General features: G+C 42.0%; 3 protein-coding genes across 3 annotated transcripts; all 3 read right to left on the reverse strand.

Moving 5' to 3' along the window:
• Nucleotides 1-13: 13 nt before the first annotated feature.
• Nucleotides 14-4,236, reverse strand: LOC139532286 (toll-like receptor 13). Its single transcript, XM_071329705.1, has 2 exons — nucleotides 3,885-4,236; nucleotides 14-3,497 (listed from the first exon to the last, which is right to left on the reverse strand). Exon 2 carries the CDS (start codon nucleotides 3,355-3,357, stop codon nucleotides 439-441), a length of 2,919 nt encoding a protein of 972 aa, XP_071185806.1. The 5' UTR covers nucleotides 3,358-3,497; nucleotides 3,885-4,236; the 3' UTR covers nucleotides 14-438.
• Nucleotides 4,237-10,681: 6,445 nt separating this feature from the next.
• LOC139532292 (toll-like receptor 13) lies at nucleotides 10,682-17,852 on the reverse strand. The gene is made up of 2 exons (XM_071329710.1): nucleotides 17,384-17,852; nucleotides 10,682-17,018 (listed from the first exon to the last, which is right to left on the reverse strand). The coding sequence occupies exon 2, from the start codon at nucleotides 16,988-16,990 to the stop codon at nucleotides 14,081-14,083; it is 2,910 nt and encodes a 969-aa protein (XP_071185811.1). The 5' UTR covers nucleotides 16,991-17,018; nucleotides 17,384-17,852; the 3' UTR covers nucleotides 10,682-14,080.
• A 4,163-nt stretch (nucleotides 17,853-22,015) lies between these two features.
• Nucleotides 22,016-26,169, reverse strand: LOC139532289 (toll-like receptor 13). Its single transcript, XM_071329706.1, has 2 exons — nucleotides 25,797-26,169; nucleotides 22,016-25,409 (listed from the first exon to the last, which is right to left on the reverse strand). The coding sequence occupies exon 2, from the start codon at nucleotides 25,267-25,269 to the stop codon at nucleotides 22,351-22,353; it is 2,919 nt and encodes a 972-aa protein (XP_071185807.1). The 5' UTR covers nucleotides 25,270-25,409; nucleotides 25,797-26,169; the 3' UTR covers nucleotides 22,016-22,350.
• Between the last annotated feature and the right edge of the window lie 770 nt (nucleotides 26,170-26,939).

Below are 26,939 nucleotides of genomic sequence, written 5' to 3' on the forward strand. Positions count from 1 at the left end.
GGAAGGAAAACTATTTATCTCATATTGGAATTTATTGTGGGTCATATTTCATAGAAATCTGGAAACACTGAGCAGTTACTTTAACTTGACACCACAACTCACAAGTCACCCAAACAATGTTTTTAAGGTTCAAATCATACTTTATCACATTATTGTTTAACATTTTTATATGACAGAGATGAGTTAAATTAAAAAGATACAAAGAAACTGAAATAGTATGATTATATTGCATTCATTCATTAGATAATTAAGATACAGGAAAAATCAAGTAATACATACAGATAAGTAATTCTACAGTATGACAAGCAAAAAAAAGTCTTACAGGTAAATGTGATCATGAACTGGTAATTATGTGTAAGCATTTCTTAATGATATTCTCATGCAGATGTAAAGAAAAGGTTCAGAGTGTGACGGTTGTTTCAAAACAAGGTGTCACAGTCACAGAGCCTGCACCCCAGAGAGGATGGGATTTTCCTCAGCAGGGCCGTCCTTGGTCTCTAAAGCCAGCCGTAGTTGCTGCCAGAAGACCCTGGTTTGCTCCCCAGCTCTGGGCCAACTCAAGTAGGTGCGTCTCTTCACCAGCTTCCTCATCCGGTGGTAGGGTGACAGCTGGTGGGTAGGGATCTCCTCCAGGAACACCAGAATCAGGACGTCCTTCTGCTCATCAAAGAGCCGGAAGCTGGCCACCTGGATCTCCCGGGAGCACCACTCACTCTCCAGGTAGCGGCGGCTGATCACACAGATGGTCTTGCGGCTTCCGTAGATGCCGTCCATAATGTTGTCTATGATTGGTTTGCCTGGCTGGAAGTCCCGGTGGTGGAGACACAACTTCCAGCCCTGCTCTCCCTCCAGCTCTGGCAGAAGCTCCCTCAGGACCCAGGGCTCATCGTGGGCGTTGTAGGAGATGAAGGCATCGTACTGACAGCCATGAGGCGTGTGCTTATTCCTTTGCTTGGTGTCATAGAGGAAAGCCAGGAAGAGGTAATAGCCGTAAATTACCTGCCATTTCAGGAAGTGGTAGGCAAAGGATGCTATCAGGGTGAGGAGGACCAGACAAGTGGTAGAGATGTAGTAGTGAAGTCCTAAGCGTACTATACAGAACTGAAGCTCAACATCCAACAGCTTGGTGTCCTTTAGATCGGCAGGATAGTTGCAGGTAAATTCTCCTGCACCAACAACTTGTGTTTGGTTGTCGCTCTCTATCCACTGGACAAACCAAGCATCGCTGCAGCCACAGGTGAAAGCATTGTCTTGCATGTCCAGGTATGTCAAGGCAGGGAGAGAACGCAACACTGTCTCATTGACTACTGTTATATCGTTCTTGCTCACCTGCAATAAAGTGACTCTACTGAGGTTTGCTCCTATGAGGAAATCTAAGGACTGAAGTCGGGCTTTGGACAGGTACAGGCTGTTGAGCCTTGGGATTGGGTGAAACAGCTTTGGAGTGAGGGCTGTGAACTCATTCTTACTGATATCAAGGAACCACAACCGGGGTGTGTAAATGAATGTGCCTGGGTACAGCTCCTTAATATTAAGACTCCCTGCCTGGAATGACAATAAATATTTCAGTCCTTCCAGAAAGTTGATCGGTAGATGAGACAATCCCTTGTGACGCTGACTAAATATCCTGAGGTTCTCCAGAGATGTCAGATGAGAGAAGGGTGGAGGGTTTAGTTTATCATCATTTACATATGTGATGTAATTACAGGATATATCAAGACTTTTTAAGAGTGGGAGTCCCGTGAGCACAGTATTTCTTATGTCTATTTGAGTGATCTTATTTGAGCCCAGTTTAAGTTCTGTAAGGTTGACCAATCCCTCAAAGGCTCCATCTTCCATGCTGGCAATCTGATTGTCAAATAAAAGTAAAGTCTTGAGTGATGTTAAGCTTTTAAACTCTCCTTTTCTGATAGAGCTCAGTTTATTGCCTGCCAAGTTCATCATCTCAAGTTTGTGCAAAGCATTCATGAAGGCATCATTCAAGGTCAGGATTTTGTTTGATCCCATTTTAAGGATCCTTAATTCTTTCAAATCCTGGAAAACACATGCCGGAAGGTTGGGGATTTGATTGTGGAAAATAATGGGTTGTGTGAGTTCTGTAAGATTGGAGAAATCTGAGCAGCCTAGTTTATTGATGATATTGAAGCTGAGATCCAGGATCTTCAGTGTCGGTAGATTTCTTGTGGCCTTTGGCACGAAAGAAAGCCTATTGTGGCCCAGTTTCAAAGCACTTATTTGCTCTATTGATCTGAATGAAAAGTCAGACAGCTGAGTAAGACCAGTATCTGATATGTCCACTTCTGTCAGGTGTTTACATGACTGCAGAAATTCCTCAGAGAGATTACCTGTGTTGTTATATTCCAGCCGGAGCACACTGAGTGTAGGTATACGGCAGGCAATATCAGTGAGAGCCTTGATCTTGAGCCTTGAGCCGTTGACGAGGTCATGCAATCTCAGATGGACTAATGATGAGTTGACAGTCTGCAGTACCATACCCATCCTCTCGAAAGACATCTCAATGCCGCTCAAGTTGAGACGATTGACGTTTCTCAGAAAAGACCTGTCCAGCACATCCCATTCCATGTGTCCAAGTTGGCCACAGTAGGCGATGTCTAACACCTCAAGGTAAGGAAGAACATCTGCCGTGATCCTGAAGATTCCCAATGGATTCCGGGATAAATCCAACAGCCTCAGCTCTATAGACGTGTTTGATATTTCTTGGGACTGGAAAGAGGTGAATCTGTTGCTCCCAATGTACAACTCATGTAAGTGTGGTAATTGTACGATGGGCTGAACTTCCTTCATATTCTCAAGGTTGTTCTTGGTTAAATTCACTGTCTTCAAACTGGAGAGAAGCTGAAAGGATGAGGAGCTGATGGTTGCAATGAGGTTGTTGTCCAGATGTAGCAGGGAGAGGTTGGCCAGGCCCTGAAACAAATGGTCTGACAGGGTTGTGAGTCTGTTATGAGCAAGACCCAGCTCCTGAAGAGCCTCTAGGTGTCCGAGAGACCCATCGTCCACTTGAGAGATCTGGTTTCTGGACATGTTTAGAATTTTTAGGTTTGATAGGCCTTTAAAATCCAACTTTTCGATCTTGGAAATGTTATTCATGGACAAGTCTAAATTGCTTACTTTCCGCGGAATAGCTATAGGTATGACTTCAAGATTCCTGTTATAACAGAGTACTTTCATGTCAGAGGGGTCACTGAGATTACCCCGGATTGTGCAGTTTTTCAGGAAGTACCCACATGCTGGATCAGCTAGACCCCAGCAATACATCAGGAAACAAAGAAAGAGTCTCAGCTGAGAGAATGTAGACCCACTTTGTTTTCCTGGCATGGTTATCTTGAGTGTCATCGTGTTAGAGGCTTCCCACTGGGCACACACTAGTTGAATCAACGTTATCTCCACCTAATTTCAATGAAATGACGTTGAACCAACGTGGAATAGACGTTGAATTGACGTATGTGCCCAGTGGATTGACGTCTTCTTCAGTTCTAGAGTAAATTACAAGGAAAAATATAGTGACTAACTGTTACATGATTTTGGTGCTGGAAATATTACATAATGAGACAATCTAATTAAATTGCAATAACACTGATAGCTGTTGGTATTGTGGTCCTCAAAATAACTGACAGATGATTAATGATAGGTAATCCAATATATCAACAGCTCACAAAAGTTTGCTTTACTGATAAAGACAAACTATATTAGAGAGGAAAAAAGGAGAAGACCACTATCAAATAAAAAATGAGTAGATAAGGGTAAAACATTGTCTGAATAAGAGAAATCACAAAACATATTGTATCATATTTTTTAGTAGCTAGACAAGCAAAAGACAATGAAAAACCTAGCCAAAATACATGGTAATTATTTTTACTCACAATTGTCAGAGAACAGTGAACGCTAGTGCAGCATAGGACTGTGATCACCCGAGTCCCGGTTCTACCACCAAGCTCCAAAGAGCGCTTCCCTGCCGTTTTACTTCACTATATTAAAACCCTTTGTTAATAAAATAGTCTTAGTCTTGGATAACTTTTTGACTTGTAAGCACAGATACAGCACAAAGTGACTGGGTAGACTAGACACACCGCGTTGATTAAGTTAAAGGGACAGACGAGAGAGAGAGAGAGGAAATGTGTCATTCTCATTATTTGAGGGGAACAGATGATTTACCATAAGTCAGGAGGAAGTGAGAAGAAAGTTATTGAGCAAACATCACAAAATTGGACGTCAGAAGAAAATGCTGTTGCATTTTTTTTTTTTGCATTAAGAAATCCTTTCTGAGAACTAAGATCTGAAGCAAATCTCTGAAACATCAAGTTATGTCTTATTGCTTGGTCAAGGAAATGTCTAAAACCAGTCTTTTAGAAGAGAGACTTCTTTGGCTCCTTGGTGTAATAACAGTTTATGTCCACTAGATGATGTAATATGCAACGTTATGTGTTAGTAAAGAAGGCTCAGGATGGCAGGGAATGCAACATGGAATTAGTAACTTTTTCAAGAGGCTGGCCATTTAGGCTCACAGCAAATATAGCCTAACAAAACCAACTGATGAAACTTAAACAAAAAAAGCTTCACAGAGCTGAACATTATAAGTATTAGAATTTGGTCCATAATGTGTAACTCTCATGTTTGAATTCATTGCATTGCCTTGGACGATTATTAAGTGAGGGAGAGTTATTTGTGTGCAGTGGTGTAAAGTACTTAAGTAAACATACTTTAAAGTACTACTTAAGTAGGTTTTTGGGGTATCTGTACTTTACTTTACTATTTATATATTTGACTACATTTACTTTTACTTCACTACATTCCTTAAGAAAATATTGTACTTTTTACTCCATACATTTTCCTTGACACCCAAAAGTATTTGTTAACGCACGTATAAACCAATAAATCCCTGGTCATCCATACTGTTTGTAATAATTGTATGACGGTGAAACTTTATGGTGAAACTGAACTGATATGGATACTTTGTGTGACCCTCCCCTTGTATTTATTGTTCTATTTCTCATTCATATTTCATAGACTTTATTTCATCCACAGGTGAGAGGAAAGACCATTGAATAAGTGGAGAGAGAAAGACATAAGGACCACAGGAGGCTGGTGAGAGGAGGACAGCTCATAATAATGGCTAGAATGGAGTGAATGGAATGCTATCAAACACATGGAAACAACGTGTTTGATGTGTTTGATACACTCTTAGAAAAAAGGTGCTATCTAGAACCTAAAAGGGTTGTTCGGCTGTCCCCATAGTAGAAGCCTTTGAATAACTAGTTTTAGTTCCAGGTACAACCCTTTTAGTTCCAGGTAGAGCCCTTTCCACAGAGGGTTCTACATGGAACCAAAAGGGTTCTACCTGAAACCAAAAAGGTTTCTACCTGGAACCAAAAAGGTTTCTCCTATGGGGACAGCTGAAGAACCCTTTTGGAACCATTTTTTCTAAGAGTGTACCATTCCATTTATTCCGTTCCGCCATTACAATGAGCCCATCCTCCTCAATCAAGGTGTTACAAGCCTCCTGTGATAAGGACATGTCTGCCACCCCTAGGGCAGTAGCCAGAGAGGCCCCACTGCCCATCTCCGGCATCAAGGAAGGCAACTAAGTTTAAAGGCAACTAAGATACTGGTAACTAACCCAAGATTTATCATTGGCATTGTTTCCAATGAGAGCAGAACAAGCAATGAGGTGGCCAGAGCCAAGCACATCCTTGTGAGATTCTATTGGCTCGTTATAGCATGTATTCGCATATATCCTTTAGGGAAAGTCTACTCTGAAGTGCGAATGTTCAATAACTCAATTTACCCTTGCACTCCTAAACAGCGCCATTTTTTAAAACTTTGGCAAAGGATCAAGTCTACAGAACTTAGTGCATTCTGTCCGTAACAGACTATACACTACATTAGAGGTCGACCGATTATGATTTTTTAACGCCGATACCGATTATTGGAGGACAAAAAAAGCCACTGCCGATATATATATATATATATATATATATATATACAGTCTTGGCCAAAAGTTTTGAGAATGACACAAATATACATATTTACAAAGTCTGCTGCCTCAGTTTGTATGATGGCAATTTGCATATACTCCAGAATGTTATGAAGAGTGATCAGATGAATTGCAAAGTCCCTTTTTGCCATGCAAATGAAATGAATCCCAAAAAAACATTTCCATTGCATTTCAGCCCTGCCACAAAAGGACCAGCTGACATCATGTCAGTGATTCTCTCGTTAACACAGGTGTGAGTGTTGATGGGGACAAGGCTGGAGATCACTCTGTCATGCTGATTGAGTTCGAATAACAGACTGAAAGCTTCAAAAGGAGGGTGGTGCTTGGAATCATTGTTCTTCCTCTGTCAACCATGGCTACCTGCAAGGAAACACGTGCCGTCATCATTGCTTTGCACAAAAATTGTTTCACAGACAAGGATATTGCTGCCAGTAAGATTGCATCTAAATCAACCATTTATCGGATCATCAAGAACTTCAAGGAGAGCGGTTCAATTGTTGTGAAGAAGGCTTCAGGGCGCCCAAGAAAGTCCAGCAAGTGCTAGGACCGTCTCCTAAAGTTGATTCAGCTGCGGGATCGGGGCACCACCAGTACAGAGCCTGCTCAGGAATGGCAGCAGCCAGGTGTGAGTGCATCTGCACGCACAGTGAGGCGAAGACTTTTGGAGGATGGCCTGGTGTCAAGAAGGGCAGCAAATAAGCCACTTCTCTCCAGGAAAAACATCAGGGACAGACTGATATTCTGCAAAAGGTACAGGGATTGGACTGCTGAGGACTGGGTTAAAGTCATTTTCTCTGATGAATCCCCTTTCCGATTGTTTGGCGCATCCGGTAAAAAGCTTTGTCCGGAGAAGACAAGGTGAGCGCTACCATCAGTCCTGTTCATGCCAACAGTAAAGCGTCCTGAGACCATTCATGTGTGGGGTTGCTTCTCAGCCAAGGGAGTGGGCTCACTCACAATTTTGCCTAAGAACAAAGCCATGAATAAAGAATGGTACCAACACATCCTCCGAGAGCAACTTCTCCCAACCATCCAGGAACAGTTTGGTGACAAACAATGCCTTTTCCAGCATGATGGAGCACCTTGACATAAGGCAAAAGTGATAACTAAGTGGCTCGGGGAACAAAACATCGATATTTTGGGTCCATGGCCAGGAAACTCCCCAGACCTTAATCCCATTGAGAACTTGTGGGCAATCCTCAAGAGGCGGGTGGACAAACAAAAACCCACAAATTCTGACAAACTCCAAGCATTGATTATGCAAAAATGGGCTGCCATCAGTCAGGATGTGGCCCAGAAGTTAATTGACAGCATGCCAGGGCGGATTGCAGAGGTCTTGAAAAAGAAGGGTCAACACTGCAAATATGGACTCTTTTCATCAACTTCATGTAATTGTCAATAAAAGCCTTTGACACTTATGAAATGCTTGTAATTATACTTCAGTATTCCATAGTAATTATACTTCAGTATTCCATAGTAACATCTGACAAAAATATCTAAAGACACTGAAGCAGCAAACTTTGTGGAAATTAATATTTGTGTCATTCTCAAAACTTTTGGCCATGACTGTGTGTATATATATATATATATATATATATATTCATAACAATGACAATTACAACAGTACTGAATGAACAATGAACACTTATTTTAACTTAAAATAATACATAAATAAAATCAATTTAGTCTCAAATAAATAATGAAACATGTTCAATTTGGTTAAAATAATGCAAAAATACAGTGTTGAACAAGAAAGTAAAAGTGCAATATGTGCCATGTAAAAAAGCTCATGTTAAAGTTCCTTGCTCAGAACATGAGAACCTATGTTAAAAGGAACCACCAGCTTTCATGGGTCTTCAATATTCCCAGTTAAGAAGTTTTAGGTTGTAGTGCAGAAAGCAGAGCTTGTCTGTATGGTCCCCTGTCAGTCAGCTCCTCCGCTTATCATAAATGATTCCCACCTCACTGAACACTCTCTTGCTTGGGACCGAAGAAGGTGGGGGACAGAGAAACTTCTTTGTCATTGGAGCGAGTGATTGAAGTCTGTCCTCATTCTGCTTCCACCACTCCAAAGGTGAGCCACTCTTTCTGTCAATGACAGGCTCTGTGAGGTAACGCTCCAACTCAATTTCAAAACTGCACTGGACTTCAGCCCTGCCCTCTTGGCTTCCAAGGATTCTAGCGTAGAGGCTGTCCACCAGACTGGGTGGCTGATCAACCCGGACTCTTTGCCTTTTGCACCTGGATCTGGGTCCGCCTCTTCACTCGTCCCATCTGCTGTGGCTCTGGGATTTGGTTTCCTTCGTAGGTCAGACTCCTCCTTCAGCCACTCTTTTGCTTTGTCTAGTGCTGTCCCTGAGGTGAAGGCATAGCTCTTGTAATGTAGATCCAGGACGGTTGCCAGCACCAGGCACTTTGTCTCCTCAGCCTTGGAGAACCTCCTTGTCAGACTGTCCAACATGGTCTCCGTAAAGTTTTGATGCCTTGAGTAGAAGAACCCTCCTGCTGTAGCATCAGCTTCAGCACCGACACACTGGGGATGATGTATGCGGCTGTAGAGTTGGAGTGGCTCATCTCCAGTGTCACCTCCTCCATAGGTGCCAGAGTCTCAATTAGGTTAGAGACAATGTCCCACTGTGCAGCAGACAAACTGCTGATGTGTCCGTATTCACCTGCATACACTTTCAGTTCACGCCTCTGTTCAAACATCCTCTGCAACATGTGTAGTGTTGAGTTCCAGCGAGTTTGAACTGCTTGGATGATGCTGTGTTTGAGAAGGCCAAGCTCTTCCTGAATGGCCCTCAGCCTCTGTTTGGCCAGTACAGAGTAGTCAAAGTGAGTTGCACAGCTCTTCAACATGGCAATAATGTCTAGCACAGCTCTCTGACTGGATAGGCCATCATTGATTGCAAGCTGTAGGGTGTGTGCACTGCAGCTGAAGTCTGGAAGCTCTGCCAGTCTCATACCTTTCACCATGTTTGCCCCACTGTCCCTGAGGACCAGCACTACACGTTCTGTGTAGATTTCCCAGTATTCCAACATAGTCAAAAACATCTCTCTGATGTAGTTTCCTGTGTGTGATCCAATCATAGTCTTGACATTCAGCACAACCTGCTTTCTTGTCCAGACATTGTCAATGAAATGTCCAGTAAGGCTCATCAGGGACTCTGTAGTGCCTGACCAGGAGTCAGTTGTGAATGCCATGTGTGGAGCGTTCCCTGCTGCCACCAGATTCTTCACTTTCATCACAACTCTTTCATGTGTTTTATCAAGCATTTCTGATCAAAATAATGTTTCATCTTTGATCCTGGGTTCATCAAGAGTAATCAGCCTCTGAAAACCAACGTCAGACACCACTGTGAATGGCCGGTTGTCAGTGGCAATCATCTCAATAATTGCTTCATCCATCTTCTTGGCCCTTGGGTCTTTGTCCTGCCATTTTGCTTGTTTATTAAAAAGTTGTATGATTGTAGCCTGCGATGTCTGTGAACTGTCTGTATCACTTTTTCCTTGTGAAGAATTTGCCTTTGCTTTTTTCATGATTGCTTCCTTGTGGGCTTTTGGATGGGTGTTCTTAAGGTGATTCCACAGGTTAGTGGTATTTTTTGATTTAGCCGTTGCTGACCCCGTGCTTACATCTTTATCACAAATAAGACACCTTGCTTTCCCTGGTGCCAATTCAATGTAATAGTCCCACACTGGTGCTCTGCTTTTCTCTGCCATCTGTAAAATATATATAATTGTACACACACACACACACACAGCTCTCTGAAATGTCAAGGATACTGAAGAGTGCTTAGGAGACACAAATACTCTCAACTGTTTGAATAATGAAAATAGAGTTTAAGTTACCTGTGATGAATGTTGAAAACAAAAACTGTCATTTCTATATGCAGGAGATCCTATTATAATAATGGCCATGGTACGAATTGACTACCAAAGTGTGAGTCATAATCCCCATGACACCTTCCAGCAAAATCTGAAAATAGGATATTTTTAGATTGACTTCAAATAAAGTCTGGGTTTCGTGTAGGCTTACACCACCTTGCCAATTGTATAACTGTGTAGATACCCATAGGACAAAGTAACTCTGATCAATATTGGCTAAATATAAGCGAAGATTTAAAAAAAATTGTAGAGTGGATTTATGAAAATATTTTGACAAACGTTACCTTATCCTAGTGAGTTTTACACGAGTATCAAAACGCCGAGGCAGTTTAAGCCTGCACGAAACAGACCTTATTTGAAGTAGATCAAGACATTCTCTATGGAAGACATGAACGGTAAAATAACGAAGGAACCCCTTTCAAGTTCAGCCGCAAGTTATTATAGGAATTATGACGCGTCGACTATTTCTCTCTATACCATTTGTATTTCATATACCTTAGACTATTGGATGTTCTTATAGGCACTATAGTATTCCCAGCCTAATCTCTGGAGTTGATAGGCTTGAAGTCATAAACAGCGTTGTGCTTCAAGCATTGCGAAGAGCTGCTGGCAAACGCTGGAAAGTGCAGTTTGAATGAATGCTTACGAGCCTGCTGCTGCCTACCACCGCTCAGTCAGACTGCTCTATCAAATATCAAATCATAGACTTAATTATAATAAAATAAACACACAGAAATACGAGCCTTAGGTCATTAATATGGTCAAATCCGGAAACAATCATTTTGAAAACAAAACGTTTATTCTTTCAGTGAAATACGGAACCGTTCCGTATTTTAACTAAATATTGCTGTTACATTACACAACCTTCAATGTTATGTCATAATTATGTAAAAATCTGGCAAATTAGTTTGCAACGAGCCAGGCGGCCCAAACTGTTGCATATACCCTGACTCTGCGTGCAATGAAAGCAAGAGAAGTGACACAATTTCCTTAGTTAATATTGCCTACAAACATGAATTTATTTGAACTAAATATGCAGGTTTAAAAAAATATACGTCTGTGTATTGATTTTAAGAAAGGCATTGATATTTATGGTTACGCACATTCGTGCAACGATTGTGCTTTTGTTAAATCATCACCTGTTTGGCGAAGTAGGCTGTGATTCGATAATAACAGGCACCGCATTGATTATATGCAACGCAGGACAACCTAGTTAACCTAGTAATATCATCAACCATGTGTTGTTAACTAGTGAATATGTGAAGATCGATTGAAATCGGCCCTAATTAATCGACCTCTACACTACATGACCAAAAATATGTGGACACCTGCTTGTAGAACATCTCATTCCAAAATCATGGGCATTAATATGGAGTTGGTGCCCCGTTTGCTGCTATAACAGCCTCCATTCTTCTGGGAAGACTTTCCACTAGATGTTGGAACATTGCTGCGGGGACTTGCTTCCATTCAGCCACGATCATTAGTGAGGTCGGGCACTGATGTTGGGCGATTAGGCCTGGCTCGCAGTCGGCGTTCCAATTCCTCCCAAAGGAGTTCGATGGAGTTGAGGTCAGGGCTCTGGGCTCTGGGCAGGCCGGTCAAGTTCTTCCACACCAATCTCAACAAACTATTTCTGTATGGACCTCGCTTTGTGCATGGGGGCATTGTCATGCTGAAACAGGACAGGGCCTTGCCCAAACTTTTACCATATAGTTGGAAGTACAGCCCCGTCTAGAATGTCATTGTATGCTGTAGCATTAAGGTTTCCCTTCACTGGAACTAAGGGGCTTAGCCAAAAGCATGACAAACAGCCCCGGACCATTCATTTGGGCAGGTAGCATTCTCCTGACATCCGCCAAACCCAGATTCGTCTGTCGGACTGCCAGATGGTGATGCTTAATTTATCACTCCAGAGAACGCGTTTCCACTGCTCCGGAGTCCAATGGCGGCAAGCTTTACACCCCTCCAGTCAACACTTGGCATTGCGCATGGTGATCTCAGGCTTGTGTGCGGCTGCTCAGCCATGGAAACCCATTTCATGAAGCTTCTGACGAACAGTTATTGTGCTGATGTTGCTTCCAGAGGGAGTTTGGAACTTAGTAGTGAATATTGCAACCAAGGACAGACCATTTTAACGCGCTACGTGCTTCAGCACTCACCGGTTCCGTTTTGTGAGCTTGAGCGGCCAATCATTTCGCAGCTGAGCCTTTGTTGCTCCTATACATGTCATCTTCACAATAACAGCACTTGCAGTTGACCGGGGCAGCTCTAGCAGGGCAGAAATTTGTCAAACTTCCTTGTTGGAAAGGTGGCATCCTATGACGGTGCCACGTTGAAAGTCACTGAGCTATTCAGTAAGGCCAATCTACTGCCAGTCTTTGTCTGTGGAGATTGCATGGCCGTGTGCTCGATTTTATACACCTGTCAGTCACGGGTGTGGCTGAAATAGCAGAATCCACTCATTTGAAGGGGTGTACACATACTTTGCATATATAGTGTACTTTATTATCATATTTTATGCTGAACATTTTGTATGACATAATATAATTAAAATATGCATATAAACTGAAATAGTTTGATTATATTGAATTCATTTATGAGATCAAGTATAAAAATCAAGAAAATCTATGACAATGAAAAAAAAAGTATCACTTATTCAATTTCCCATTACACATTTAAGCACATATTACAAATATAAGCATTTCTTAACTAAGCTAACATAAGGAATTGTTTTAAAAGGTTATAACATAGATCATTTGGGTATTAGATTTGAAATTTTATGACCCCTTTAAGTATCCCAAAAATATATTTAAAAATTATTTGATAAAATATTGAATTTGCACTTTACTACTATAGCCCATAGAAACGCATTGAATAACATACTCATAAATGACAAAAAAGACAATCCAAAAATAAATCATAAGGAATAAGGTTTTGAAGTGTCTGTCATATATGTAGAAGATCTAAGAAAGCTCAGGAAATGTTTCTGTTTTTTTTGGACACATATTTAACCGCTTATTTTTGTTGGCAAAAACTACCTCCTTACTTCCATTCGTTTCTATAGGTTACCTTCAGACGAGTCCCATGACACTTGTGGGGATCGTAGAGTAAAACGGAGAACACCATCGTATTAGGGAAAGTCTCCCCTTTCCATAGAGTGGAACCGGTACTGGTTTACCTTCAGATGAGTCCGAGTGTCTTTCCATAGAGGGGTCATAATAGTTTGTAGGCCAAACCGTTCGGACTCTACGGACGTTTTCGTGAGAAGATTTTCAGGATATCTCATGGTATAACAAACACTGCTGTAGCTCGGTCACCTTCCACTGCAGATGCACAAGACCGACATAACAGGTTGCAAACCTGGTCTTAGAGCGTTTCGTATTATTCTGTACTTAAATCCGAGACACTACATCTAATATGGTATGTTACGTTTCGCATGATTACATAAGACAGATGGGTGGTTGTATAACACAAATGTCTAGCAACCCGAAGGATGAAAGTTCAAATCTCATCATGGACAACTTTAGCATTTTAGCTAGTTAGCAACTTTTCAACTACTTACTACCTTTTAGCTACTTTGTAACTACTTAGAATGTTAGCTAACCCTCCCCTAACCCTTACCGTAACCCTTTAAACTAACTCCTAAACTTAACCTTAACCCCTAGCCTAGCTAACGGTAACCACCTAGCCACTTAGCTAGATTTCATAACGTATATTATGTTTTGCAAATTTGTAACATATTGTACGTTTTACATTAATACACACCATACGAAACATAACATATCATACTAAATGTGGTCTTTTAGATAAATGTACAGAATAATACGAAATGCTCTGAGACCAGGATTTTTTTATTATGTTACTTACATTGACGCACTGGTGCGTCAGTACTATTAACAATTTCTTAAAGATGCACTCCAGGATGCAGGGCACAGCAAAATCATAACATACTATATAGTACGAATTAGATTCGTAACATATCATACAAATTAGTTTTAAAAACTTTAGATGACGTAATACACAAAAAACGGGGACCACTTCTGGCTCGTGAGCGCCACTTTCAAAACAACTGTCTGAAATAATACAAAGTTTGAGAGTGCATCTTCAATATTCTCATGTAAATATACAGAAAAGGTTCACAGAGTGTGATGGTTGTTTCAAATCAAGGCTTCACTATCACAGAGCCTGCACACCAGAGAGGATGGGATTTTCCTCAGCAGGGCCATCCTTGGTCTCTAAAGCCAGCCGTAGTTGCTGCCAGAAGACCCCGGGTTGCTCCCCAGCTCTGGGCCAGCTCAGGTATGTGCGTCTCTTCACTAGCTTCCTCATCCGGTGGTAGGGTGACAGCTGGTGGGAAGGGATCTCCTCCAGGAACACCAGAATCAGGACGTCCTTCTGCTCATCAAAGAGCCGGAAGCTGGCCACCTGGATCTCCCGGGAGCACCACTCACTCTCCAGGTAGCGGTGGCTGATCACACAGATGGTCTTGCGGCTTCCGTAGATGCCGTCCATAATGTTGTCTATGATTGGTTTGCCTGGCTGGAAGTCCCGGTGGTGGAGACACAGCTTCCAGCCCTGCTCTCCCTCCAGCTCTGGCAGAAGCTCCCTCAGGACCCAGGGCTCATCGTAGGCGTTGTAGGAGATGAAGGCATCGTACTGACAGCCATGAGGCATGTGCTTATTCCTTTGCTTGGTGTCATAGAGGAAAGCCAGGAAGAGGTAATAGCCGTAAATTACCTGCCATTTCAGGAAGTGGTAGGCAAAGGATGCTATCAGGGTGAGGAGGACCAGACAAGTGGTAGAGATGTAGTAGTGAAGTCCTAAGCGTACTATACAGAACTGAAGCTCAACATCCAACAGCTTGGTGTCCTTTAGATCGGCAGGATAGTTGCAGGTAAATTCTCCTGCACCAACAACTTGTGTTTGGGTGTTGTTCTCCATCCACTCGACAAACCAAGCATCGCTGCAGCCACAGGTGAAAGCATTATCTTGCATGTCCAGGTATGTCAAGGCAGGGAGAGAACGCAACACTGTCTCATTGACTACTGTTATATCGTTCTTGCTCACCTGCAAGAAAGTGACTCTACTGAGGTTTGCTCCTATGAGGAAATCTAAGGACTGAAGTCGGGCTTTGGACAGGTACATTCTGTTGAGCCTTGGGGTTGGGTGAAACAGCTTTGGAGTGAGGGCTGTGAACTCATTCTTACTGACATCAAGGAACCACAACCGTGGTGTGTGAATAAATGTGTTTGGGTGCAGGTCCTTAATATTGAGATTCCCTGCCTTGAATGCCAATAAAGATTTCAGACCTTCAAGGAAGTTGATAGGTAGATGAGACAGTCCCTTGTGACGCTGACTATGGATCTGCAGGTTCTCCAGAGATGTCAGATGAGAGAAGGGTGCAGGGTCTAATTTATCACCATTTACATATGTGATATAATTACAGGATATATCAAGAGTTCTTAAGCGTGGAAGTCCCGTGAGCACAGTATTTCTTATGTCTATTTGAGTGATCTTATTTGACTGTAGTCTAAGTTCTGTTAGATTCACCAATCCCTCAAATGCTCCATCTTCAAGACTAGCAATCTGATTGTCAAATAAAAGCAGAGTATTGAGTGATGCTAAGCCTATAAAGTCTCCTTTAGAGATTGAGCTCAGCTTATTGTATGACATCGACAAAAATTCTAGTTTGTGCAAACTACTCATGAATGCATTATTTAAGGTCAGGATTTTGTTTGATCCCAGTTTAAGGATCCTTAATTCTTTCAAATCCTGGAATACACATCCTGGAAGTTTGGAGATTTGATTGTGGAAAAGAATGAGTTGTGTGAGTCCTGTAAGATTGGCAAAATCAGAGCAGCCTAGTTTATGGATGATATTGAAGCTCAGATCCAGGATCTTCAGTGTAGGTAGACTTCTTGTGGCATTTGGCACGGAAGAAAGGCTGTTGTGGCCCAGTTTCAAAGTACTTAATTGCTCCATTGATCTGAATAAAAACTCAGACAGCTGATTAATATTATTATCACCTACGTCCATTTCGGTCAACTGTTTACATGACTGCAGAAATTCCTTAGAGAGAACACGTATGTTGTTATGATGCAGTCGGAGCAAGCTAAGTGTGGGTATTTGGCAGGCAATATCAGTGAGAGCCTTGACCCTCTCTTCACTAATGTCATACAGTCTCAGATGGACTAATGATGAGTTGACAGTCTGCAGTACCATACCCATCCTCTCGAAAGACATCTCAATGCCGCTCAAGTTGAGACGATTGACGTTTCTCAGAAAAGACCTGTCCAGCACATCCCATTCCATGTGTCCAAGTTGGCCACAGTAGGCGATGTCTAACACCTCAAGGTAAGGAAGAACATCTGCCGTGATCCTGAAGATTCCCAATGGATTCCGGGATAAATCCAACAGCCTCAGCTCTATAGACGTGTTTGATATTTCTTGTGACTGGAAAGAGGTGAATCTGTTGCTCCCAATGTACAACTCATGTAAGTGTGGTAATTGTACGATGGGCTGAACTTCCTTCATATTCTCAAGGTTGTTCTTGGTTAAATTCACTGTCTTCAAACTGGAGAGAAGCTGAAAGGATGAGGAGCTGATGGTTGCAATGAGGTTGTTGTCCAGATGTAGCAGGGAGAGGTTGGCCAGGCCCTGAAACAAATGGTCTGACAGGGTTGTGAGTCTGTTATGAGCCAGACCCAGCTCCTGAAGAGCCTCTAGGTGTCCGAGAGACCCATCGTCCACTTGAGAGATCTGGTTTCTTGACATGTTTAGAATTTTGAGGTTTGATAGGCCTTTAAAATCTAACTTTCCAATTTTGGAAATGTTATTCATGGCCACATCTAAAACGCATACTTTCTGTGGAATGTCTATAGGTGTGACTTCTAGGTTCCTCTTTTCACAGAGTACTTTCATGTCAGAGGGGTCACTGAGATTACCCCGGATTGTGCAGTTTTTCAGGAAGTACCCACATGCTGGATCAGCTAGACCCCAGCAATACATCAGGAAACAAAGAAAGAGTCTCAGCTGAGAGAATGTAGACCCACTTTGTTTTCCTGGCATGGTTATCTTGAGTGTCATTGTGAGGGGCTTGACATCTACTTCAGATCTAGAGAGAATAACAAAGTAACAAACTGTTGCATCATTTGGGGGCTGGAAATGTAACATAATTAAACAATTCAATGAAGTTTCAATAACACTGATAGCTGTTGGTATTATGGTCCTCAAAATAACTGACAGATTATTAATTATAGGTAATCCAAATGATCAACATAACATTTGCTTTACTGATAAAGACAAACTAGAGTAGAAAGGAAAAAAGGTAAAGACCACTATCAAATTAGAAATGAGTAGATAAGGGTAATAACATTCTCAGAATAAGAATAAAACACACATTTGTATGATATTTTTGAAGAGATAGACCAGCAAAAGCACTAAAAACAGCGAGACTATATAGTAATCATTTTTACTCACATTTGTCAGAGGAAGACAGTCACAGTGAGCACTAGTGCAGCATAGGACTGTAATCACCTGAGTCCCGGTTCTACCACCGTGCTCCAAAGAGCACTTCCCTGGCATTTTACTTCACTATACTTTGTTCAAAATATATCTTGGTATTTGTCTAGATTGATTTCTCACAAACAGCTACAACACAAGCGTAAACTAAACTGACTGGGTTGACCTGACACAGTTGACTAAGGGGCAGAAAACAAGGGGCAGAAAAGAAGAAGCGAGAGGCAGAAAAGAAGAAGCGAGAGAGAGAGAGTGGGGGGGGAGTCAGGCTTGTTTGCTCTCTCTCATAGTTGGACCGAATAAAATACTGATGTTCACCATATACGGGAACTTTCCGAGACCTGAGATATTTCCTAGAACTAAGAACATTCTGATCCAAACATCAACCGGGTACTAACACTGACACTTTTTTCATTCCAGAGAATTTAATGTTCATTTCTTTACCAGAAGCCGCCTCCAACGCTGTTTTCTAGAATTTGGCAGTACATCCAACCGGCCTCACAACCGCCGACCACATGTAACCACGCCAGCCCAGGACCTCCACATCTGGCTTCTTCACCTACGGGATTGTCTGAGACCAGCCACCCGGACAGCTGATGAAGCTGTGGGTTTCCACAAACTGTCAGAAAGCGTCTCATCTGCGTCCTCGTCATCCTTACCAGGGTCTTAAACTGAATGCAGTTCGGCGTCGTAACCGACTTCAGTGGGCAAATGCTCACCTTCGATAGTCACTGGCATGCTGGAGAAGTGTGCTCTTCACAGCCATTTTAGAGGAGTGGGACAACCTTCCACAGGCCACAATAAACTGCCTGATCAACTTTATGCGAAGGAGATGTGTCGCGCTGCATGAGGCAAATGGTGGTCACACCACATACTGACTGGTTTTCTGATCCACGTCCTACTTTCTGTGACCAGCAGATACAAACCCGTATTCCCAGTCATGTGAAATCCATAGGTTAGGGCCTAATTTATTTATTTCAATTGATTTATTGTGAACTGTGACTCATTCAAATCTTTGAAATTGTTGCATGTTGCATTTATATTTTTGTTCAGTGTAACATAAGGTTAAAGTTATTGAGAAAACATCCCAGAATTGGAAACCATAGTAGATCTACCTTGCTTGGATGTACTTTATGAGGTAGTATAACTAATATGGATACGGTTTCCCTTTGTGCACTGACTTCCCCTTGTTATTGTTCTATTTATCATTCATACTTAATAGACTATATTTCATCCACAGGTGAGAGGAAAGAATATGCAATGAAGGGGAGAATGACGACTCTCTCATATGAAGGTGTGTGTGTGTGTGTGTGTGTGTGTGTGTGTGTGTGTGTGTGTGTGTGTGTGTGTGTGTGTGTGTGTGTGTGTGTGTGTGTGTGTGTGTGTGTGTGTGTGTGTGTGTGTGTGTGCGTGCGTGCGTGCGTGTGTGCGTGTGTAGAAGAAGCGAAACAGGGAGTGGGAGTAAAGGTGGAAACAACGTGTTTGATACACTCTTAGAAATAAGGTGCTATCTAGAACCTAAAAGGGTTTTTCGGCTGTCCCCATAGTAGAAGCCTTTGAAGAACTAGTTTTAGTTCCAGGTAAAACCCTTTTGGTTCCAGGTAGAGCCCTTTCCACAGAGGGTTCTACATGGAACCAAAAGGGTTCTACCTGAAACCAAAAAGGGTTCTACTTGGAACCAAAACGTTTTTTCCTGTGGGGACAGCTGAAGAACCCTTTTGAAAAAACATTTCTAAAGTGTACCATTCCATTTATTCCGTTCCAGCCATTACAATGAGCCCATCCTCCTCAATCAAGGTGTCGCCTGTGATAAGGACCTGTCTGCCACCTCTAGGGCAAAGTAGCCTGTGGTGTTAAAAATGATTCTGGCAAAGTCTCCAGTCAGGTAAATGACATAGAATTGCATGAAATGCATTTCTAAAACTCCAACATTTTCCCGGACCCCAGGCTACTAAAAATGTTCCCTTCCATAAGTGACTCAATTCTACTGCTCTATGCCACTATGCAAATGTGATGATATGCAAGCAATGCTTTATTATTAAGGTTATTCTTTTTTTTTTCATTCGTTCCGGTACCTTAGAACTCCCCAGGTCACCTGACTCTCGCGCTCACATTTTGTTCCGGCACCTCCCGATTTACAAATTAAGCACTGGTCTCTCCAATATCTAGTAGATATAAGAATGCTTAATAAATATTTTTGTTTTTTGGACACATATTTAACCCCTTATTTTTGTTGGCACAAAACTACCTTCATACTTCAATTCGTTTTTATGGGTTACCTTCGGATGAGACCTGTGACAAAGCGAACAACATCATTGTGTTTGGGGGAGTCTCCCCTCTCCATAGAGTGGAATCGGTGCTGGTTTACCTTCAGATGAGGCCTGTGTCTTTCCGTAGAGGGGTCATAATAGTTTGTAGGCCAAACCATTTCGGGATATTTCATGATCTGACTAACACCGCTGTAGCTCAGCCACCATACCACTGCAGATGCGGAAGGCCGACATAGGCGGTTGCAAACCTGGTCTCAGAGCATTTTGTATTATTCTGTACGTACAGTGCATTCGGGAAGTATTCAGACACCTTGACTTTTTCCACATTTTGTTACGTTACAGCCTTATTTTAAAATGGATTAAACAGTTTTTTTCCGCCCTCATCAATCTACACACAATGCCCCATAATGACAAAGCAAAAACAGCTTTTTTTTAAATGTTTGCAAATATATTATAAGAAATTTAAACTGAAATATCACGTTTACATAAGTATTGAGACCCTTTACTCAATACTTTGTTGAAGCACCTTTGTCAGCGATTACAGCCTAGAGTCTTATTGGGTATGACGCTTCAAGTTTGGCACACCTGTATTTGGGGAGTTTCTCCCATTCTTCTCTGCAGATCCTCTCAAGCTCTGTCGGGTTGGATGGGGAGTGTCACTGCACAGCTATTTTCAGGTCTCTCCAGAGATATTCGATCGGGTTCAAGTCCGGGCTCTGGCTGGGCCACTCAAGGACATTCAGAGACTTGTCCCGAAGCCACTCCTGCGTTGTCTTGGCTGTGTGCTTAGGGTCGTTGTCCTGTTGGAAGGTGAACCTTAGCCCCAGTCTGAGATCCTGAGCGCTCTGAAGCAGGTTTTCATTGAGGATCTCTCTGCACTTTGATCCGTTCATCTTTGCCTCGATCCTGACTAGTCTCCCAGTCCTTGCCGCTGAAAAACATCCCCACAGCATGATGCTGCCACGACCATGCTTCACCGTAGGGATGGTGCCAGGTTTCCTCCAGACATGATGCTTGGCATTCAAGCCAAAGAGTCAATCTTGGTTTCATCAGACCAGATAATCTTGTTAACATGGTCTGAGAGTCCTTCATGTGCCCTCTGCAGAGATGATTGTCCTTCTGGAAGGTTCTCCCATCTCCACAGAGGAATTCTAGAGCTCTGTCAGAGTGACCAACCCTGAGCAAGGCCCTTTTCCCCTGATTGCTCAGTTCGACTGGGCGGCCAGCTCGAGGAAGTCTTGGCGATTCCAAACTTCTTCCATTTAAGAATGATGGAGGCCACTGTGTTCTTGGGGACATTCAATGCTGCCGAAATGTTTTGGTACCCTTCCCCAGATCTGTGCCTCAAAACAATCCTGTCTCGGAGCTCTACGGACAATTCCTTTGACCTCTTGGCTTGGTTTTTGCTCTGACATGCACTGTCAACTGTGGGACCTATATAGACAGGTGTGTGCCTTTCCAAATCATGTCCAATCAATTGAATTTACCACATGTGGACTCCAGTCAAGTTGTAGAAACATCTCAAGGATGATCAATTGAAACAGGATGCACCTGAGCTCAATTTCGAGTCTCATTGCAAAGGGTCTGAATCTTTATGTAAAAGATATCTGTTTTTAAAAAATTATTATATTAGCTAAAACCTTCAAAAAACCTAATGTGGCTTTGTCATTATGGAGTATTGGGTGTAGATTGATGAGGATTTAAAAAAACAAAAACATTTTCTACTAAGGCTGTAACGTAACAAAATGTGGGAAAAGTCAAGGGGTCTGAATACTTTCTGAATGCACTGTGAATCCGAAACACTCCATGTAGTATGGTATGTTAGGTTTGTCATGGCTGCATATGACAGATGGGTGGGCATATAACTCAAACATCTAGCAACCCAAAGGTTGCGAGATCGAATCTCATCACGGATAACTTTAGCATTTTAGCTAGTGAAGAACTGTTCAACTACTTACTACATTTTTGCTAATTAGTAACTACTTCGCTTATTAGCTAACCCTTCCCCTAACCCGAAACCCTTTAACCTAACTACTAAACTTAACCTTAAGCCCTAACCCTAACCCCTAGCCTAGCTAACGTTAGTGAGTTAGCTAACATTAACCACCTAGCCACCAGGCTAGATTTCATAACATATATTATGTTTTACAAATTTGTCACATATTGTAAGTTTTGTATGAATACATACCAAACTAAACATATCATACTAAATTTGGCCTCGAAGATATATGTACAGAATAATGTGAATTGCTCTGAGACCAGTTTGTCGGAAGCAGTGGATTGAGAACCAGCCCATGCAAAAAAACTGATAGCTTAAACTGACTTTGATGGGGATTTTTTTTATTATGTTACTGAGATTGACCCATGGGCGCATCAATACTCTTAGGAACTTCTTAAAGATGCACTCCAGGATGATAAGCACAGCAAAATTGTAACATACTATATAGTATGAAATAAATTCATAACATATCATAAGAATAGGTAAAAAAACACTTTAGATGGCGTAATACAACACAAAACGGGGACCACTTCTGGCTCGTGAGCACCACTTTCAAAAATACTGGCTGAAATTGTACAATGGTTTGAGAGTGCATCTTTAATATTCTCATGTAAATAAGGTTCAGAGTGTGATGGTTGTTTCAAATCAAGGTTTCACTATCACAGAGCCTGCACACCAGAGAGGATGGGATTTTCCTCAGAAGAGCCGTCCTTGGTCTCTAAAGCCAGCCGTAGTTGCTGCCAAAAGACCCCAGTGTGCACCCCAGCTCTGGGCCAACTCAAGTAGGTGCGTCTCTTCACCAGCTTCCTCATCCGGTGGTAGGGTGACAGCTGGTGGGTAGGGATCTCCTCCAGGAACACCAGAATCAGGACGTCCTTCTGCTCATCAAAGAGCCGGAAGCTGGCCACCTGGATCTCCCGGGAGCACCACTCACTCTCCAGGTAGCGGCGGCTGATCACACAGATGGTCTTGCGGCTTCCGTAGATGCCGTCCATAATGTTGTCTATGATTGGTTTGCCTGGCTGGAAGTCCCGGTGGTGGAGACACAGCTTCCAGCCCTGCTCTCCCTCCAGCTCTGGCAGAAGCTCCCTCAGGACCCAGGGCTCATCGTGGGCGTTGTAGGAGATGAAGGCATCGTACTGACAGCCATGAGGCGTGTGCTTATTCCTTTGCTTGGTGTCATAGAGGAAAGCCAGGAAGAGGTAATAGCCGTAAATTACCTGCCATTTCAGGAAGTGGTAGGCAAAGGATGCTATCAGGGTGAGGAGGACCAGACAAGTGGTAGAGATGTAGTAGTAAAGTCCTAAGCGTACTATACAGAACTGAAGCTCAACATCCAAAAGCTTGGTGTCCTTTAGATCGGCAGGATAGTTGCAGGTAAATTCTCCTGCACCAACAACTTGTGTTTGGTTGTCGCTCTCTATCCACTGGACAAACCAAGCATCGCTGCAGCCACAGGTGAAAGCATTATCTTGCATGTCCAGGTATGTCAAGGCAGGGAGAGAACGCAACACTGTCTCATTGACTACTGTTATGTCGTTCTTGCTCACCTGCAATAAAGTGACTCTACTGAGGTTTGCTCCTATGAGGAAATCTAAGGACTGAATTCGGGCTTTGGTTAGGTACAGGCTGTTGAGCCTTGGGATTGGGTGAAACAGCTTTGGAGTGAGGGCTGTGAACTCATTCTTACTGATATCTAGGAACCACAACCGGGGTGTGTAAATGAATGTGCCTGGGTACAGCTCCTTAATATTAAGACTCCCTGCCTGGAATGACAATAAAGATTTCAGTCCTTCAAGGAAGTTGATAGGTAGATGAGACAGTCCCTTGTGACGCTGACTAAATATCCTGAGGTTCTCCAGAGATGTCAGATGAGAGAAGGGTGGAGGGTTTAGTTTATCATCATTTACATATGTGATGTAATTACAGGATATATCAAGACTTTTTAAGAGTGGGAGTCCCATGAGCACAGTATTTCTTATGCCTATTTGAGTGATCTTATTTGAGCCCAGTTTAAGTTCTGTAAGGTTGACCAATCCCTCAAAGGCTCCATCTTCCATGCTGGCAATCTGATTGTCAAATAAAAGTAAAGTCTTGAGTGATGTTAAGCTTTTAAACTCTCCTTTTCTGATAGAGCTCAGTTTATTGCCTGCCAAGTTCATCATCTCAAGTTTGTGCAAAGCATTCATGAAGGCATCATTCAAGGTCAGGATTTTGTTTGATCCCATTTTAAGGATCCTTAATTCTTTCAAATCCTGGAAAACACATGCCGGAAGGTTGGGGATTTGATTGTGGAAAATAATGAGTTGTGTGAGTTCTGTAAGATTGGAGAAATCTGAGCAGCCTAGTTTATTGATGATATTGAAGCTGAGATCCAGGATCTTCAGTGTCGGTAGATTTCTTGTGGCCTTTGGCACGAAAGAAAGCCTATTGTGGCCCAGTTTCAAAGCACTTATTTGCTCTATTGATCTGAATGAAAAGTCAGACAGCTGAGTAAGACCAGTATCTGATATGTCCACTTCTGTCAGGTGTTTACATGACTGCAGAAATTCCTCAGAGAGATTACCTATGTTGTTATATTCCAGCCGGAGCACACTGAGTGTAGGTATACGGCAGGCAATATCAGTGAGAGCCTTGATCTTGAGCCTTGAGCCGTTGACGAGGTCATGCAATCTCAGATGGACTAATGAGGAGTTGACAGTCTGCAGTACCATACCCATCCTCTCGAAAGACATCTCAATGCCGCTCAAGTTGAGACGATTGACGTTTCTCAGAAAAGACCTGTCCAGCACATCCCATTCCATGTGTCCAAGTTGGCCACAGTAGGCGATGTCTAACACCTCAAGGTAAGGAAGAACATCTGCCGTGATCCTGAAGATTCCCAATGGATTCCGGGATAAATCCAACAGCCTCAGCTCTATAGACGTGTTTGATATTTCCTGTGACTGGAAAGAGGTGAATCTGTTGCTCCCAATGTACAACTCATGTAAGTGTGGTAATTGTACGATGGGCTGAACTTCCTTCATATTCTCAAGGTTGTTATTGGTTAAATTCACTGTCTTCAAACTGGAGAGAAGCTGAAAGGATGAGGAGCTGATGGTTGCAATGAGGTTGTTGTCCAGATGTAGCAGGGAGAGGTTGGCCAGGCCCTGAAACAAATGGTCTGACAGGGTTGTGAGTCTGTTATGAGCCAAACCCAGTTCCTGAAGAGCCTCTAGGTGTCCAAGAGCCCCATCGTCCACTTGAGAGATCTGGTTTCTGGACATGTTTAGAAATTTGAGGTTTGATAGGCCTTTAAAATCCAACTTTTCGATCTTGGAAATGTTATTCATGGCCAAGTCTAAATTGCTTACTTTCCGCGGAATAGCTATAGGTATGACTTCAAGATTCCTGTTATAACAGAGTACTTTCATGTCAGAGGGGTCACTGAGATTACCCCGGATTGTGCAGTTTTTCAGGAAGTACCCACATGCTGGATCAGCTAGACCCCAGCAATACATCAGGAAACAAAGAAAGAGTCTCAGCTGAGAGAATGTAGACCCACTTTGTTTTCCTGGCATGGTTATCTTGAGTGTCATCGTGTTAGAGGCTTCCCACTGGGCACACACTAGTTGAATCAACGTTATCTCCACCTAATTTCAATGAAATGACGTTGAACCAACGTGGAATAGACGTTGAATTGACGTATGTGCCCAGTGGATTGACGTCTTCTTCAGTTCTAGAGTAAATTACAAGGAAAAATATAGTGACTAACTGTTACATGATTTTGGTGCTGGAAATATTACATAATGAGACAATCTAATTAAATTGCAATAACACTGATAGCTGTTGGTATTGTGGTCCTCAAAATAACTGACAGATGATTAATGATAGGTAATCCAATATATCAACAGCTCACAAAAGTTTGCTTTACTGATAAAGACAAACTATATTAGAGAGGAAAAAAGGAGAAGACCACTATCAAATAAAAAATGAGTAGATAAGGGTAAAACATTGTCTGAATAAGAGAAATCACAAAACATATTGTATCATATTTTTTAGTAGCTAGACAAGCAAAAGACAATGAAAAACCTAGCTAAAATACATGGTAATTATTTTTACTCACAATTGTCAGAGAACAGTGAACGCTAGTGCAGCATAGGACTGTGATCACCCGAGTCCCGGTTCTACCACCAAGCTCCAAAGAGCACTTCCCTGCCGTTTTACTTCACTATATTAAAACCCTTTGTTAATAAAATAGTCTTAGTCTTGGATAACTTTTTGACTTGTAAGCACAGATACAGCACAAAGTGACTGGGTAGACTAGACACACCGCGTTGATTAAGTTAAAGGGACAGACGAGAGAGAGAGAGAGGAAATGTGTCATTCTCATTATTTGAGGGGAACAGATGATTTACCATAAGTCAGGAGGAAGTGAGAAGAAAGTTATTGAGCAAACATCACAAAATTGGACGTCAGAAGAAAATGCTGTTGCATTTTTTTTTTTTGCATTAAGAAATCCTTTCTGAGAACTAAGATCTGAAGCAAATCTCTGAAACATCAAGTTATGTCTTATTGCTTGGTCAAGGAAATGTCTAAAACCAGTCTTTTAGAAGAGAGACTTCTTTGGCTCCTTGGTGTAATAACAGTTTATGTCCACTAGATGATGTAATATGCAACGTTATGTGTTAGTAAAGAAGGCTCAGGATGGCAGGGAATGCAACATGGAATTAGTAACTTTTTCAAGAGGCTGGCCATTTAGGCTCACAGCAAATATAGCCTAACAAAACCAACTGATGAAACTTAAACAAAAAAAGCTTCACAGAGCTGAACATTATAAGTATTAGAATTTGGTCCATAATGTGTAACTCTCATGTTTGAATTCATTGCATTGCCTTGGACGATTATTAAGTGAGGGAGAGTTATTTGTGTGCAGTGGTGTAAAGTACTTAAGTAAACATACTTTAAAGTACTACTTAAGTAGGTTTTTGGGGTATCTGTACTTTACTTTACTATTTATATATTTGACTACATTTACTTTTACTTCACTACATTCCTTAAGAAAATATTGTACTTTTTACTCCATACATTTTCCTTGACACCCAAAAGTATTTGTTAACGCACGTATAAACCAATAAATCCCTGGTCATCCATACTGTTTGTAATAATTGTATGACGGTGAAACTTTATGGTGAAACTGAACTGATATGGATACTTTGTGTGACCCTCCCCTTGTATTTATTGTTCTATTTCTCATTCATATTTCATA

The sequence above is a fragment of the Salvelinus alpinus genome, chromosome 10 (genome assembly GCF_045679555.1).
Source record: "Salvelinus alpinus chromosome 10, SLU_Salpinus.1, whole genome shotgun sequence".
NCBI classification, from domain to species: Eukaryota; Metazoa; Chordata; class Actinopteri; order Salmoniformes; family Salmonidae; genus Salvelinus; species Salvelinus alpinus.

What these genes read in the sequence shown, in the direction of transcription:
- LOC139532286 (XM_071329705.1), bottom strand. Translation starts at nt 3,357, where the DNA reads ATGACACTCAAGATAACCATGCCAGGAAAACAAAGTGGGTCTACATTC.
- LOC139532292 (XM_071329710.1), bottom strand. Translation starts at nt 16,990, where the DNA reads ATGACACTCAAGATAACCATGCCAGGAAAACAAAGTGGGTCTACATTC.
- LOC139532289 (XM_071329706.1), bottom strand. Translation starts at nt 25,269, where the DNA reads ATGACACTCAAGATAACCATGCCAGGAAAACAAAGTGGGTCTACATTC.